The 16,010-nt window shown below is 41.2% G+C and overlaps 1 protein-coding gene across 1 annotated transcript in view; it reads left to right on the top strand.

Annotated features, from left to right (window-relative positions):
- The window catches only part of hs6st3b (heparan sulfate 6-O-sulfotransferase 3b), a 68,543-nt gene extending 53,668 nt beyond the window's left edge, over positions 1-14,875 (top strand). Inside the window, exon 2 of the mRNA XM_047600018.1 lies at positions 10,811-14,875. Within this exon, the coding sequence (XP_047455974.1) occupies positions 10,811-11,582 (772 nt within the window). The 3' untranslated portion in view covers positions 11,583-14,875. The remainder of the gene's footprint in view (positions 1-10,810) is intronic.
- The last annotated feature ends 1,135 nt before the right edge of the window (positions 14,876-16,010 follow it).

The following is a 16,010-nucleotide window of genomic DNA, read 5'->3' as shown; positions in this document are numbered from 1 at the left end:
TCTGCCACTCCTCGTACAAGCACTCACTGCATGCGCGCCGTGTCAAGTGCGAGCAGTGCCAGCTTCCTGACAGCGAAATGAAAGGTCCCATCGTTCTTCTTGTTTCTTCCCAGGTGACACCCAGTGTCCCCATTCCGTCACCATCAAAAAGCTGAACAATATGCAGAGATCCTCAAAAACGGTCCATTATGGGACGCCGGGGGGAGCGGAGACACCATTAAGGAATGGTATCGGTTACAAATAATGCATGTCTCTGGTCCTCATTCTCATCTCGTGTGAGAGAAACGGGACGGCGTAGAGGTGTACAGATGCACTGCAAAGACCTTGCTTGCTGAATGATGCCCTCGCTCTTACTGACCAGGGACATCTGCTCACCAGAGACATCGCAAAGGCAAGATCCGGTTAACAACTGTATGAACAACTGAAACATGAATACAGTATTGAAGCTGAAAGCACAGCACAGTTGCGTGCTCCTTTTTATTACACCATACTGTGACTGGTCTTTATCATAGGGGGCCATACGCAATATCACAGTTCATAAAGTGGAGTGATATAAGGGAGACCTCATCAGTCGGCGTCACCTTCCCTCCTGTAATATCAGACCTTTCATGGCTGCTGAAAGTCATTACCGAAAAGAAGTAATTTCCTTTTAAGCATCTTTGCTCGCTCCGTTCACTGCAGCTCACTGGGTTTTTCTCACAAGGTTAGGCACATAACACAGTCACATCTGTAAAAGATGGCCCAATCAGGATGAATTATAATCAGATTCATGTGTTAATGCTTCTTGCGCACAGTGAAAACCCACCGTGACCACAGGATTCAATCCGCAAAGCCTGCCCCTGCACCACATTATCTTCCTCTGATAGATCTGATAAGGAGTCGTGCAGATAACAAAACGTAACATGCTGGTTTGTTCTTAATTAAGATCACAATCACTGATGGGTTAACCTCTTAGTTCTCATTGCTCTCTTTATAGAAACCATTGTCGAAACAAACTCCTTGCACGTATCCTGTGATATAAGTGCAGATAATACAAACACGCAGCTATAAAAATAATGAACTTTAAATTTAATCCAAAGTCTGAGTGACTCAGAACTTAAATGGCCGGATGACAGCGTATTTGCACCGTTGACCATTTTCATTCAAACTGTGATGAAAGTCAACACTGTGCCAAAAACCAGCCCTTGCGGTTTCTATGCGCGTGACAATCTTAAGACGTAATCTCAAAACTATAAAGCCGCACTCTTTTAATGTGAGATGCCATTAAGTTCTGAGGCGTTTATGTCTTTTTAATGAGAGAGCTAAATTGCCTTCATACGCAGTGATTTTTGTGCAAATGAAAGCCTTGCAGACTATGAATGTCAAGTAGACGACTAAATGTTCCTTGGCGCATTCTCGGGCCACGGGCTGCAGCATTAAGATTCACACTGATGACCATGTGATGAGGCCGAGCGGTACTCTCTACTGGAAAATGTTTAAAATGTAATGAACAAAATTCAAATGCGTACCGGCAGCAAAACGCCGCCATTACTGCACGAGACACAAAAACACAATTAGCTTCAGCGCGCGATGGGAATATCCGCGACGCTGTATCCGTTTGATCAAAAGTGTCTAGACATTCATATCCAGCAGAAGATTGTTCCTGTGGTGCAAGCAATATCTGAAACATCACAGCCAGGATCGTGACAGTTACAGCGCAGGATTATCAGTTATTTAACACTGGCTAAATCTTTTTCTAGAAGCAAATATTCCCAAATCACCTCCCTCTGGCTGACAGCTACATCAGTACTAAGATTAGAAACATCTATACTCATCAGATAGCACAAGGTGTTCTCGCCTTGTGATAGAGAATTGTGATAATTTGGGTAGAAATGTCTGAATTCTTAAATATTAATTCACTTACTAATGAAGTGCGTTGAAGCTGTGTCATATGATGCGAACTTTAAATCTAACCCGAAGTCTGAGTGATTCAGAACTTAAATAGAAGGAACACAGACTAAAAAGCTGGACAAAACATCTGGGACGTAGCCTATAGGTTTCCTTATGAGCTCACTATGGCTAGCAGCTAGCAACATGTGATGGTGTGTAATTGTGAAGTTTGAGACGAAATAGGATTTGAAGCAGTGAGGTATTTTACTACCTGTATAGTAGTCATTAAATTAATTTTACAATAAAGATGCTAAAGCCTGTGATTCAAACCAATGCTACTAATCTACACGTTCAACTGCCACTTTTTGACGAAATTTTAGCACTTTGGTACCTGTCTTAGATCTTTTTCCAGCAGTCTAGCACTGACTTCAGGTAAATGACGTTTGCCCAGTTTACTGTTTGTTTTGCTTGAGTGTACCTGTCATTCAACTGGAAGTTCTGGGAAAAAATAGGTGCTTCTTAAACAAAATGACCTTTGGCTAACATGCTTGAAATTATACATGTTAAATGTGGGAAGAAGAAACAATGCAAATGTTGCCGGACCACCAGTCGTGGATTATAATAGGATTTCATTAGCCTTGTTGTGTTACTGCACATCAGGATCATCCTCAAGCTTCCCCAACAATGTAAGCAGCACAACATTTTAATTGGTGTGAGGATATTCAATCTTATTCATTCGTGGGCACATCAGCAGAGGCTTTAGGAGATGGTGTATGACACCATCATCCCATTGTAATGCAGAATAAACGGCAGCACATTTCAAATGTAGTTCATGATTTAAATTGTAATTCATGATCTCCAGCCCAGAGACTTTATTTCCTTTTTTTTTTTCCTTACTGAGACACTTTTTTGTGATGTTTTCCTAGCCAAGCACCTGCATGATTTATCGCCTCCATCAAAAGTTCAAAAATTCTTGTCGAGTCAGTCTGAATTCATAACTGAATGGGTCATCACAAGCACGAACCCTAACCCACATATCACATTATGCACTTGGCCTGTTTTACTAACGTTTGTTTACTTGCTGATCCCACGCAACCCACGGGAGCTCTGTCTTCATACAAACAGTTTCATCCATGGACGTGTCGAGCGTCTGAACTGATTTCAGAAGAACTTCCAATACTCACACTCGTATAAAATAGCACAAGAGAAGAGAGCTTCAAACACTTTTCTTTTTCACACACAAAAAAAGGCTTCATAATTTAAAAAGGCTTTGAATTGTTTTTTTTTTCTTTAGATTCCCTGTGTACTTTCAATGAGGATAAGGCACTTCTATCAGTGTGAATGAGTTTACTGCTGCTTTTTGTTAGAGCTTGTAATTACCATTAGATTTATTTTATGTATTTAAATGATAAATGATATGTGGTGCAAAGTTCAGAAAAAAAAATGTCTGTTTGGTGTGGTTTATCTTGTGTGCAGGTGCAATGATTTTTTTTTTTTTGTAAAGCTGAGCTCCAGGTGATGTTATTCCCCAAAGAAAAAAGATAAAATCTCACATAATTTGTCCTTGCTGTCGACAGGCTAATGAAGATACTATACTATATAAGATGGGGTTGCAGCTTCCGGTGGGTAACAGATTACTACAAAGGTTCTTTTTCCTTTTCTTCTTTCTAGAGACTGTAAATTTAAACGTCCTCTGAGAGCTCTGATTTCATTTTTTGTTTTTTTTTCTTTAGTCTGACAATTCCATGAGTATATCGCACCTGGAAAAACAAGTTTAGGGGTGGGCATGTAACATTTTGGAAAGATTTTTTATAATTTCATGTCAGAGTTGGTTAAAAGTGTCAAATCTGTGTAAAGGATATTGTTACCAATGTTACTGCAACGTTTCCTGTCCTGAAGAGAAAGATACAAGTGTACGCTATCCACTCAAAACTATACCATGAGATCTTACCCTTCAGTACTCAGGAGACTCCTTGTAGAGAAAAAAGCTCCACCGCAGCATTCTCTGTCTTTTCCAGGTATTATGTTCTTGTATCATCAAGCTCTACCGTGGAGCAAATTTCTCCCTAGTGATTCGGCCTGTGTTCAAGACTAAAACAGTTTGTCTGTGCTTTAAGCCTCGGCTTGAAGTCAAGGCTTCAGCAACTTCTCAGTGCAGTTACTATAATTTAATACCCACTGAATAAAAGGTAAGTAATCAGTTGTTCCTTTGGACTTTTTAGCCACAATCAATCCAGACTCTGTAGGATTATGTTCATGTCTCCGTCTGGCCCACAAGAAAAAATAAAAAATAAAAGTGAACCAGGCCAAACCGGTTCCCACAAAGCCAGTGTCATAGACCCTGCATTGGCTTCGATGTAACTAAGTTTAGTTACACTTATAAATGTATGTTTTACCGTTTTCTAGAGTAGAAGCATCAACTGTGGATAAATTGAGGCAACAAATAAAATGGTCATGATGAAACAACCGTGGCAAATTGGTCAACTCTAGCCAGAAACGAATGCCTCCTTTTGGATTTTCACCGTTGCCAGGGTATTTTAGTGAAGTATCTATCTATATCGGCCAGCCATCTTTAAAATGCTGAACAGTTTCCAGTTTCCTATGGAAATTAGGCACACTGTCCAATTCCAATTGTAACCAGGACGACACCAGTCAAACCTGATTCACTTAAAAGTTTTTAAAAGTAATTTCCATTACAAAAACAAAATAAACATAAAGACAGCGGGATGGACAGCGTAACATTTCTGTGACCTCAGTTACCGTGTTTTGTAATGCTCCCCGTCGTCACCATGGTTTTTAATAAAAAACTGATATTCTCAGCAGCATCTTACAATATGTTCCACTCCTTGGAGAGAAAAAAATAGAAACAGTATCAGCCTGAGATTGTTTGTTGAGACGGAATCTGGCCACGACCACGGCGCCTTCAACTCTCATCAACTTTTGTCATTACCGTGCTTTACCTGAATGAGGAGGCCCCTGAAAAAAACAAAAGGCTATAAAACAAAAGAAACAAGGTGATGGTTGTTTGTATGCAGTGCTTCAAGTGGCGGGCAGCCAAGTGAGACAATGCACCGCATAACAAGACACAAACACCAGAGATACGGAGCGAGATTGACAAATGAAATCAGCAGCGTGATTAATGTGACAACCTTTAAGAAAAGGTTATGGATCCGTAGGGAACACTAATGTCTGTAGGACATGGAGGAGAAGCAGAGTAGAGAAAAGGGCATGAGTCAAGTGAGGTGCAAAATTACTGGAATACTCTATTCATGCAGAGTACTGTATGTCTTCGAAAAGCTACTCCTAGAAACATTCACCTGGAAACATATAGTATAGTGTGCATCTTGAGTGGCAATGCTGACAGAGCTTTACTCACTTTTGCTATTCCTTGCTATAATAACTATTAGAATTTTATAGAAGTTGAACAAGTTGTCAGATGCTGAGTTGAGTACTATTAATGAACAAAAATGGAAATGTGCCCAGCAATGATTGCTTGCCAGAGCTAAAGAGGGAGCAATTGTAGGAGCAACTAGTATGCTAGTGGAGAAACAAGAGGTACTAATGTAACCTGGTTTCTATGAATTCACCATCTGTAGACAAACACCAGTACTGTGGCTTTTTGATGTTGGAGAGTGCTGAAAGAAGGGAAGACAGTAACATACTGTAGACTGTAGCCATACGTCGTACAACAATATTTGTGTAATGGTGCTTTCTGCCAGCAGGGGGAGACAAACTTTGGGCACTGTAACTTTAATTTATTTCAAATTAGCAAATGTCAACAGCTGCATGAAACTTGTCACATTTTTCTATTATCATATCACATCAAAGTCCCCATAATTATGCTGCCTATAAAGATGTGATTGTGTTACTGGTTTATTGAAAGTGCGTCACAACACCTTCTTCCAACCAAACAATGCTCCCTTTGAAGTGTTAATGAGATGATCACAGGCAATGTAGCGCCAATCTTTTGTGAAATAACCCGAATTGTTTTAGGTAGTTTCAGGTATTTTATTAACTTCACTCTCCCTCTGCACCCATAATGCTGAGAGATTCAAAATGCCACCAGGGATATAAGCAACACAAAGAGCATTGTGGTGAAAGCAGTAAGTGAATCTAAAAAAATGAAAACAACAGCATGTAATTAAATAGATATTATTACACTTACAAGCTTTTTCATAGATATAAAACTTAACAAATTCCCAAGAGTGATCATATGTGCCTATTATTTTTAATTATACCTCAAAAACCTCATCCACACGTTGACGATGCATATCAATACATAATGATAATTATAATTGTAATTAATAACAACACACTGCATCACAACATACTCACTCTAATCATTTTGTTTTAGATGTGTTACTGTGATTACGTAGGTTGGCTATTACAGTCTTGATTCCTTCTGTTGACTGCTGCGTGAAAGGAAAAAAAAAAGAAGGAGGAAACATTGGCAAAAAGATGTTTTAAAATGTTTTTCTTAATGCTCCCGGACCACAGAGGAGTAATGGAGAGAGAGAGATCAAGGCTGTAACATTGTGAGGATAATTTCAAAAGACAGTAAACAGGCAGAGATTTGCTTCAGATGCCACGTACACACACACACACACACATACACACCGTCTACCTCCAAACATTAGTCAGTCCCATTGTTGTGCTGGGACCTTGTCTGTCTTTACTTATTTACTTCTCACTGTGTTAGCCTTTGCTCTGAACAACTTTTTTTTTTTTTTCCAGCTCGCCCAGATATAGTCTTTTGCTTTTCCCTGTTGTGTAGCCTATACCCTCAAGCACCTGCAACAATATTTCAACTCCCACACATGAATGTCTTGGGTGAATTGAGTCCATGTACGTCCAAACACCATGAGCTTGGGCTTCAAGTACAATGTCCCTTTTAGCAGCCTGCAATCAGGGAGCGAGCTGAAATCGTGTCATTGAGGGTAATTATAGGCAATTAAAAGCCAGTTGTCTGTTGCACTGAGATTGGTCCACGATAAAAATGTCCTCTGTTCCTTCATGTTGGGTTTAGTAGGTGTTTCAGTGGAAACGTTCATAGGCACATGGAATTAATTTGTTATTTACATCAATGTATCAATGTTGATTTCATTTGTTCCATGTTGCCACTGTGAGGTTAACACTTTTGGTTTATAGGAAAATACCGTATGTCAGGTTAACTTTGGTGTGGTCCGCCTTCAGCGTCAGTTCACGCACATTCGGTTCCCTCTCAAAACTTACTGACTCATTTGTGTAACACCATCACCTTCCATTTCTTCGGTTTATCAACATATACCTGCAAAACTAACCCTGTAGTCTGTATTTTGTGTTTTACTTAGCACATTAACAAGCCAAACTAAGATGTTGAAAGTGATTTACATTATGCCTAAATAGCAGAAAGTAAACATCGGCCATCGAGGTGACATAAACATCCGTCTCAAAGCATCAGTGAGATAAGGTATAGTTATTGACTCTTAAGCGGTGTCCTAGTTCTGGACTACATTAACATACAGCATTAACACACGGTTACTACATCATTAATTATATATAATATATGCAGTATAGTGTATAAGCATGTAAGAGCTTTACCGTGCACAGTTCCTTTCATCAGTAGAGGGGCTATCAACATACTAAATTGCTCAGTGACCTAACACTCTTGTCTCGCTCAAAGTACGTCACCAAAACCCTTTAAAACATAGGTCTTCAACGAGGGTTGTGGAGGTACGGCAGGGGGTGGTCCAAAATCTTTGGTTGATTAGATTTTTTTTGTATATTATTGTTAAATTTTCCCCATAAATTTAAATTTCGTTAAATAAACATTAACATAAACCCAATATATTTTAGTAAAGGGATAAGGCATATTTTAATACTGAATGCAAAATGCAAAATATATATATATATAAAGCATTAGGTCAAGTTTAATATAGAACATATATAGTAGGTAGGGGGGTGCCTACGTAATCTCTCCACCAGTTTGGGGTCTGTGGCCTGAAAAACGTTCAAGTATTAAACAGTATTAAAAAAGATGAATATCACCACTATCGATCTATTGTACTATCTTTATGGATCTTCAGTGGCTGTGGGGAGCTTCTGGTGAGCGAAAGCTGTGATGACAAATGTGAAAATCTTGGTTTATCTGACATATGCATGATTCAGTATAAACTGGATCAAAATATTTTGTTCCCACCTTTGCCTCATGTGCATATGTATATCTTCTGAAATAAGGTCCCGTTGTCATTCAACCAGAATAGACCACATAATCTCTCTATAGTTGTTCCATGATTTTTCCTGTGGGGTATTTATGAAATTCCTTCATTATCATTCACAATTCATCTTGATGTTGTTCATCCAAATCACTTAGGTTTGCAATGAGTGTTACTCATCTAAGAGACCTCAGCAAACACACAAGCAATTTATTTATTTGCCATTTTGTGTGTTTTTAATTCCACGTTGTATACTCATTTACCTTGGTGTATTACTGCCACCTATTGATCAGTAGGATTGCAGAGCGACTACGGAAACTTCATAGGGAAGCTTTAATTATTTTATCTCCAGTGTGGTTTACAACAGTCTTCTGCATCTCTGCTTTTTTATTTTATTATTTTTGGTTGTGCTACTGCCGCTTAATCACTAGTAGTGCCTTGTTATTAATCGCGTATCGCCTCACCTTCTCAGAGCACTAAAAAACTCTGCAGGGCCCCTTTAATGTTTTTGTTTTAGTATTCATAAGGCCCATTTTGAGTATACATTTTTTAACGTGAATGGACCTGCTTAGAATTAATTATGGATTATGGATACAGACAATGTTGCATTTTCCTGATGCTCAAGTATCCCTTTAATAATTTGTGGAGAGCATGGAGCTCATAATTGGAAGGGAAAAAAAAAACTCTGGTGTTTAAATGCTTATCAGATACCTGTCTGGGCAGCTGTTTTTCAAATCTATGTCAGTCAATCGTACCATTCATGCATGTATTTAGCAGACCCTTCCCACACCCATGAAACACATCTATTTAAATTACACCGAGCTTTAGTATTCCTGTCAGCAGGTGCTCCTCCCTCAGCTCCACTCTTCGTTCCTTGCTTCAGTTTCCATTTTTATCCGTACTCTCAAATGCCTCCACTTCCTTCTCTGTTTAATGGCCCCCGTTTAGCTTGTGCTCCGGTGAAGTCGTGCTGCTGGTGCTGCGGCTTTAGAGGGGAGTATTCCAGGGCAGAATAAGATGCAACATGCCTCCTGTCTATTATTGATCCATGATTAACTGGAGATCAGAAAGGGCTCTCAACTTCAATACATTAAAGTAGGCTGGATGCGGCGTTGTCACGACCCCGCTAAAAGGACAATCTATGCTTTTACTGTGACATCTGCTGGACAGAGACCTCACATGAAAATGTTTTCTCAGTGCTTTTGATTGTGAAATGGTTGAAGGGAAGGTATTGATGCTAATGCAGGCCAAAGGTAAGTGAATCCTGTCAGTGTCACCCTTCCCCGCTCCCTTCGACAGCCATCTGTATCACTCAGGGAAAGCCTCCTGGAGACAGCTCTGCACACCCGCTGATCCTGATATATTTTGACACTGATGGTGCACACAAGTGACCTTTGGGCTGTCGAGTGCACTCAGACAACACTTGCTGCATGTGTTTATGTCCCCAGTCTAATGAGGATGTTCCTGCAGCATCCAGCTCCAAGCAGCAAGTGCCAGGATGCAGCTGCCGCTACCGAGGCTGTAATCACAGCTTCTTGCCTGACTCATGTTGGGCAACATTTTCATTTGGCGCGGTTAAAACATGCATTTGGCCGTCTTTTGGTTTCTCCAGGCCATTACCTATGTGTGTGTAACCATGTTTACCTGATACAACGGAAGGTGCTTGATTCATGCCATTCTTACAACGGGAAAGCTACAAAACCAAAATGCTTAGGACTGAAAACAGATTTACCGAAAAGTAAAAAGTAGAAACTACTTTCCCGTCTGTAGTCCACACTGAATCCAACCCTGAAGAACAAGCAGAGGAGACTGTTTGTGTAACTTTTTTTTTTTTTTTTTTTTTTTTTTCCACTCCTGGGTGAGTCTGTGTGGAGCTGGGCTGAAAGAACTGAAGCGGCACTGAGAGCTGCTTTGGACTCGGGGTGAAATCTCAGCGCAGCACTCCACTCACCGCACTCTGGGGACGCCGCTTGCAGCATCAAATATTCACCTGACGCTCACAGGACGACATCTTAGGAGAGGTTTACCTGGTCAACACCTGTCCGGTCTTTGTTTTTCCATCAGAATGTGTTTTGACAAACCCCCGGTTCAGCAGAGTAGCCCTCCTTGCAGGTCAACATTCGTATAAAGGGCACTGTTAATTTCATCTGTGTAATCTGTCCAAACCACAACATAATACTGTATATATTTGCTTCTCTTCACTGACGCTGATGAAAGACATACTTCCTTGTTTTTTTCTCTCCATCTTCTGTAACAACAGTGGGAGATGTGGATGTTTACCAGCTGCTCACCACCAAAAAATCCAACATAACAAACATATATTGTCCTATAAGTCCCCGGTGTGGTGACAGTGTGTATAGTTAAGAATGCTACAGGAACTGAAACCTCATTGTTTCCTGGAACAATGACATGTTTGGGACTCAGCTGGGTCAGTTTGAACTGCTTTCTTTATGTCTGCGGATTACCGCCATATCTCGATTGCCAATTATCCTCTGTCCTGGCAGGTGGTGCTCTGGTCCGAAATGGTCTCTAGCCCAACTTTGTAAATATGTTGCTCTGGTTTCAAAGGTAATATATAGAAAGTGGCTGTAATAATCTCATTAGTGAGACTTTCTGTTTTCCAATTAGCATTCAACCTTGAAGTTTCATGCACAGATAAAAGTCACCATCTGTCAGCACAATGCAGGGCAGCCCTCTGTGATGGCGATGCGCTCACAGCTTTCTAACTGTGTTTGTTTTGGCTGCAGGAACTTCTACTACATCACCATGCTGCGCGACCCAGTCTCCCGCTACCTGAGTGAGTGGAAACACGTCCAGAGAGGAGCCACATGGAAGACTGCCCTCCATATGTGTGATGGACGCTCACCCACCCAGGACGAGCTGCCCACCTGCTACAGCGGGGATGACTGGTCCGGTGTCACCCTGACAGAGTTCATGAACTGCCCGTCAAACCTCGCCAACAACCGGCAGGTCCGCATGCTGTCCGACCTGAGTCTGGTGGGCTGCTACAACCTGTCGTCCATGAACGAGAGCCAGCGCAACCACATCCTCCTAAGCAGCGCCATGAGCAACTTGAAGAACATGGCTTTCTACGGCCTCACCGAGTTCCAGCGCAAGACGCAGTACCTCTTTGAGCGGACGTTCAGCCTGCGCTTCATCTCCGCCTTCACGCAGCTCAACAGCACGAGAGCGGCCAACGTGGATCTGAGCGAGCTCGTGCGCAGGCGAATCGAGGAGCTCAACTTCCTGGACGTGCAGCTGTACGAGTACGCCAAGGACCTGTTCCTCCAGCGGTTCCAGTTCACCCGGCAGAGGGAGCACCAGGAGGTGCGCTTGAAGAGGCGGGAGGAGAGGCGCTGGCTACGGGAGCAGAGGGACCAGGGAAGGCCCTGGTCGCCCAAACACAGAGGGGGCGAGAACACGGAAGGGACAGGGGAAGGAGGTTTGGAGAAGCAGAGTGACAGTGACTTCCCCCCGACCACCACCGAGGACTACACAAGCCAGGTGGCTCGTTGGTGAAGCTTTGGTCCCAGATAGAGAGAGCTGAGCGAGAGAAAGAAGCTGACGGAGATTCCTCACAGACTATGCTGAAACTCTTCACGTGACTCTCTCTCTCTCTCTCGTCTTTAATCCGTCTCCTGCATCCACCTGTTTTGTCAGCTTCAGTGTGATCCAAGTGCTCCGCTATTTCTTTACAAAAAAACTGCCAAGTCTGTGAGTTTCACAGCAGCTCTGTCTTGGAGTTGCCTTGGGTGTCTTAATTCTTTAAATGCTGTTTATCTATTTTCTGTCATTCAATTATGGCCTTGGTTATTTAAGATTTACCGGACGAGAAAAAAAAAAAGTAGGCTACTTTGATTTAATTTGACATTCGCAAAAGGGAATGATTGTCTATGTTGCAATAGATACAAAATATATTTCATCTGAAAGTTGCAGTAGCGGAACTGATGGTTGCATGTCACACATCTTTTACATACAATTGGGGAGAGCGAATTCCAAAAGACATCAATTTAACGTGAATAATGAAGACAATGTTTTCTTTGAATTAAAAGCCGATCTTAAAACCACATCATATGCATGCAATAACCATCATTTAAATCAAATTATAAGACTCTTAAGACTTATGTCTGATGCTAACAGTTTTGTTTTTTCTACAGTGCAATATATTTTCTTTAAGTGCAATAACTATCCAAAAAACAACAACAACACGCCGGCAGTGAGATGACATCCAGCCGAACAAAACTGCTACAGTCCTCCCCTGCACTTTTGGTGAAACGTTGTGTTTGTGGTGGGGCGGGACTGAAGCATATCTTGTGAGAAAATTCCTTTTTGAAGTCGCGAGTTGCAGAGATTAAAAGTTGGTAAATGGTACAGGTGATGAAATGTGTCAGCGTGCCCGGTATGCGGCTCGACTGTGAATGAGATGATCAGCATTCAGCTCTCACGGCCCTCCCCGTCACACTGGCTGCTTTTACATATTTGTAGAGCTGGCGGAAACTGCACTGTGGGCAGCGAGAGCCAGCAGAGCGCCTGGGACACAAAGAGGAGCCTCAAAAGCAGATAGAAGGGACATAAAACACCCTCGTCGTTCCCTCGTCCCGACAGTTCCCACAACCTCCGAAACCGGCTTGTTTTTATCTGCTCAAATAGACTCACCGTGATGTTTTTTTTTGTTTTTTTTTTCCATGTCTCTTATCTCATTTTCACTCACGAGGCTTGCTTATCAAATTCTCACTAAATGTCAACACTGCTGCTGCTATTGTAACAGTAATTTCTGTTCATGTTTCTCCTTTGGTTGCAGTTAAAATACCTCATGTGGCACAGTCTCGCTTCGTTTTGTTTTCCGTCCTGTTTGGGTGATTCATTCAGCTGCTGCAGTGAATGGGGTTTGAATGAATACCAGTTCTGAGCTGCTGCTGCTGCTGCTGCTGCTACTGCCTCCGCCGCTGCTGTTGCTGGGAGGTGTACGGCTGCACCTGCCTGTATGTCTGTTCAGTCAGCGAGTTCAGTCAGCGTTGGCACGGACTGAACAGAAGAAAGGGAGACGAGGTGTGTAGCACAGCGATAACTCGCTGCAAGTGTTTCAAGTGTGGCTAGCCGTGCCGCCGCTCTGAATATTGAAATGTTCCGTGCCTAATTTTAAAATCACGCCATTTGCGGCGGGGCGGAGGAATAATGCAAAAACGAACAAGCCCTTTCACGTCAAACGATGCCAGGATGCTCTGCTGCTCTGCTGTAGTCACTCATAATGGAATATATGAACTGCTGAAGGCCCCCCCACCTCCCGAATGTATTAGTGTTTCCATTTAAATTAACATAAAAGGAACATTTTCACACACGTTTGTGAGGTACTTAAAAAGTTTCAACTTTCAACAGCAGAAATTTGTGTGTTCATTCAGAGCGGAATATTCTCACATTTGCCCCTTTTTTTCGCAGACATCTTGACATGTGGAAAGCACAGTGTCTAAATAATAAGAGTAATTACCGCTGTATTCCACTTTGCTGCTTGGTAATGTCATTAGCGAAACCTGTGATTTTCCCTGCTGTAACAATGGAAAATGTCTGCTGTGGGAAAAAAAGAAAAAAAAAGAAAGAAAAAGCCCACTGCAACAGAGTTCCTCTTCAAACCGCACGTAAAGCGAATGCATTTAGAGCTAAAACTGTTCCTACTGGACCGTGAGAAGATTTCTATTTAAAACGGCAACTGTCAGGCAGATGTATTATTTCTTTGCTAACACTGCAACTTACACAGCGATTTGATTGCGCAGTACGGATAAATACAGTGGGAGAGTAGAAGACAGAGGGGAAGATGGGAACATTTATAGGCATTCTTTTAATAAAATGAAATGCTGCGCTCCTCTGTGACAGCAGAATTACAACGTTCCCCGGTGACAGATGGCATGAGCTGTAGAAATGCCACGTAGCTATTAATGAAACACTCATGAAACACTTGGAAATGTGCTACCGGCCCCATTTTTACATACATATGTGTATATGTGTGAGTGTGTGTGTGTGTGTGTACGTGTGTTCTCATTGTATTGATGTGTATTCAATAGCAGTCATGAACTGTGCATTCATTGCCTTGGCATTATCAGCAAAGTATATATAAAAACTGACTTTTAAAAGTTGAGTTCTCATCAGTCCACGAACAAATCTTTTACAGAGTTAAAGTTTGCACCGTCTGTACCATCATAAAAACGCGACATTTATTCTCTTTATCTCTGTGATTTCTATTTATGTGCTTCACTGAACCTTGTCCTATAGGACTTTCCAGCCTACGGTGTAGATTTAAGAAAAAAAAAGCAAAAAAAAAAAAAGCAAACACAGATTTTCACCCTAAATGAAACTGCCATTCCCAGAAATGTGTGACATGCCACTTTGTAAAAGAAGGAGTTTGATGAACTCGTGCTGCCACTCGGTGAAGAGGTGTTTGAGAAGGTGATTTATCTGTTTATCTGTTTTAACGAGAACCGCTTCGTCCGATGGCAATCAGCGACGTTGGAGGAGAGCTTTCTTGGTGTAAGAAATTCAGTGTACATAGTCAAAGTCTTGTGATGAAAAGAACAATCCAAAAGCCTTTTGGCCTGTTATATATTTAATCTGCCAATTTTCTTGTCAGACCCTAAATAAAAAAGAAAAAAGAAAAAAAAAGAGTGAGTTCTGCTTAACACATCAGAAATAAATGCATCGAATGGCCATGACATTATTGTGTGGGCTGTTTTTATACTGAGGGCTTTGGTGACAACACTGCTACATTAACTTATTAGGGCATGAGAGCTGTCATTCGTTCCATCATACAGCGGGAAAGTATAGAGGATAAAAAGAGGACATCAGCATAAACAAACAATTAAATAAAGAGAAGGTAAGAAAATATATTCTGGTGATGGAGGAGGCCCTAATTAATCAGTGTGTTGGACATAATGCTACCTTTTCTTTATGAACAAGTTCCAATCAATCAATTTATTTATTTATTTATTTATAATAAGAAATAAGAAAGAGCCAGACAAAGACACCTATATATCGTTAAAACCCGATGAACATTACATGTTAACTTTTCCATAATGATACTTTCCAAAAACAACTAATAAAATAGTTGCTCTGCAAAAACAACTTAGTTGTGGCATATCAGCATGGACATGTATATATCTAAAGCACACGCAGATTTAATTGTTGCTCCTTGATCTTTACCGTAATTTAAATTACCTTGACATCTGTCTACAAATCAGAATCAGAATAATTTTATTGTTCCCAGGGGGAAATTACTTAAGTGTACCAGTGTTAAGAACAAAGAGCAATGTAGGCGATAAGAATAAGTAAGAGTAAGTACACAGTTATAGTAAGATAACACACATCAATGTAAAAAATATAAGACATATATATAGATCAATATGTACAAGCATAATTGAACCCGTGTTCAAGGTTGTTGCTCTATGATAACATTGAATATGGAATATGAGGTGTTGCACAGTGGGAAATCATTGCACATGTTGAGTCCAGAGTCCAGTACTACATAAGGAAATCTGTACAAGTACATGAAAATAAAGTGAACATGGGTTATTGTATATTATCAGTATAAATATGGTTATAAATATGTGTTATCGCACACTCAGAGGAGGAGTTGTACAGACTGATGGCCACAGGCAGGAATGATTTCCTGTGGCGCTCTGTGGTGCATCAGTCTGGTGCTGAAAGAGCTCCTGCGTCTGACCAGCACGTCATGGAGTGGGTTCGACTCGTCCAAGATGGCTTTCGCTCTGTGAAGCATTCTCCTTGTCTGGTCCAGCCTCACCCCCACAACGTCACTGGCCACGCGGATCAGTCTGCTCAGTCCGTCAGAGGAAAGAAATTCAATGTGCCATCTTACAGTTAGTCGGCAGAACTATCCGAAACTTTTTCATCTTGTGAAATGTCAGCAAGGAATTACACAGAGCAAATGTTGAGACTCAG

The sequence above is a fragment of the Mugil cephalus genome, chromosome 12 (assembly GCF_022458985.1).
Source record: "Mugil cephalus isolate CIBA_MC_2020 chromosome 12, CIBA_Mcephalus_1.1, whole genome shotgun sequence".
Lineage (NCBI taxonomy): Eukaryota > Metazoa > Chordata > Actinopteri > Mugiliformes > Mugilidae > Mugil > Mugil cephalus.
The sequence above is the reverse complement of the archived record's forward strand: the minus strand, read 5'-3'. Positions and strand labels throughout refer to the sequence as shown.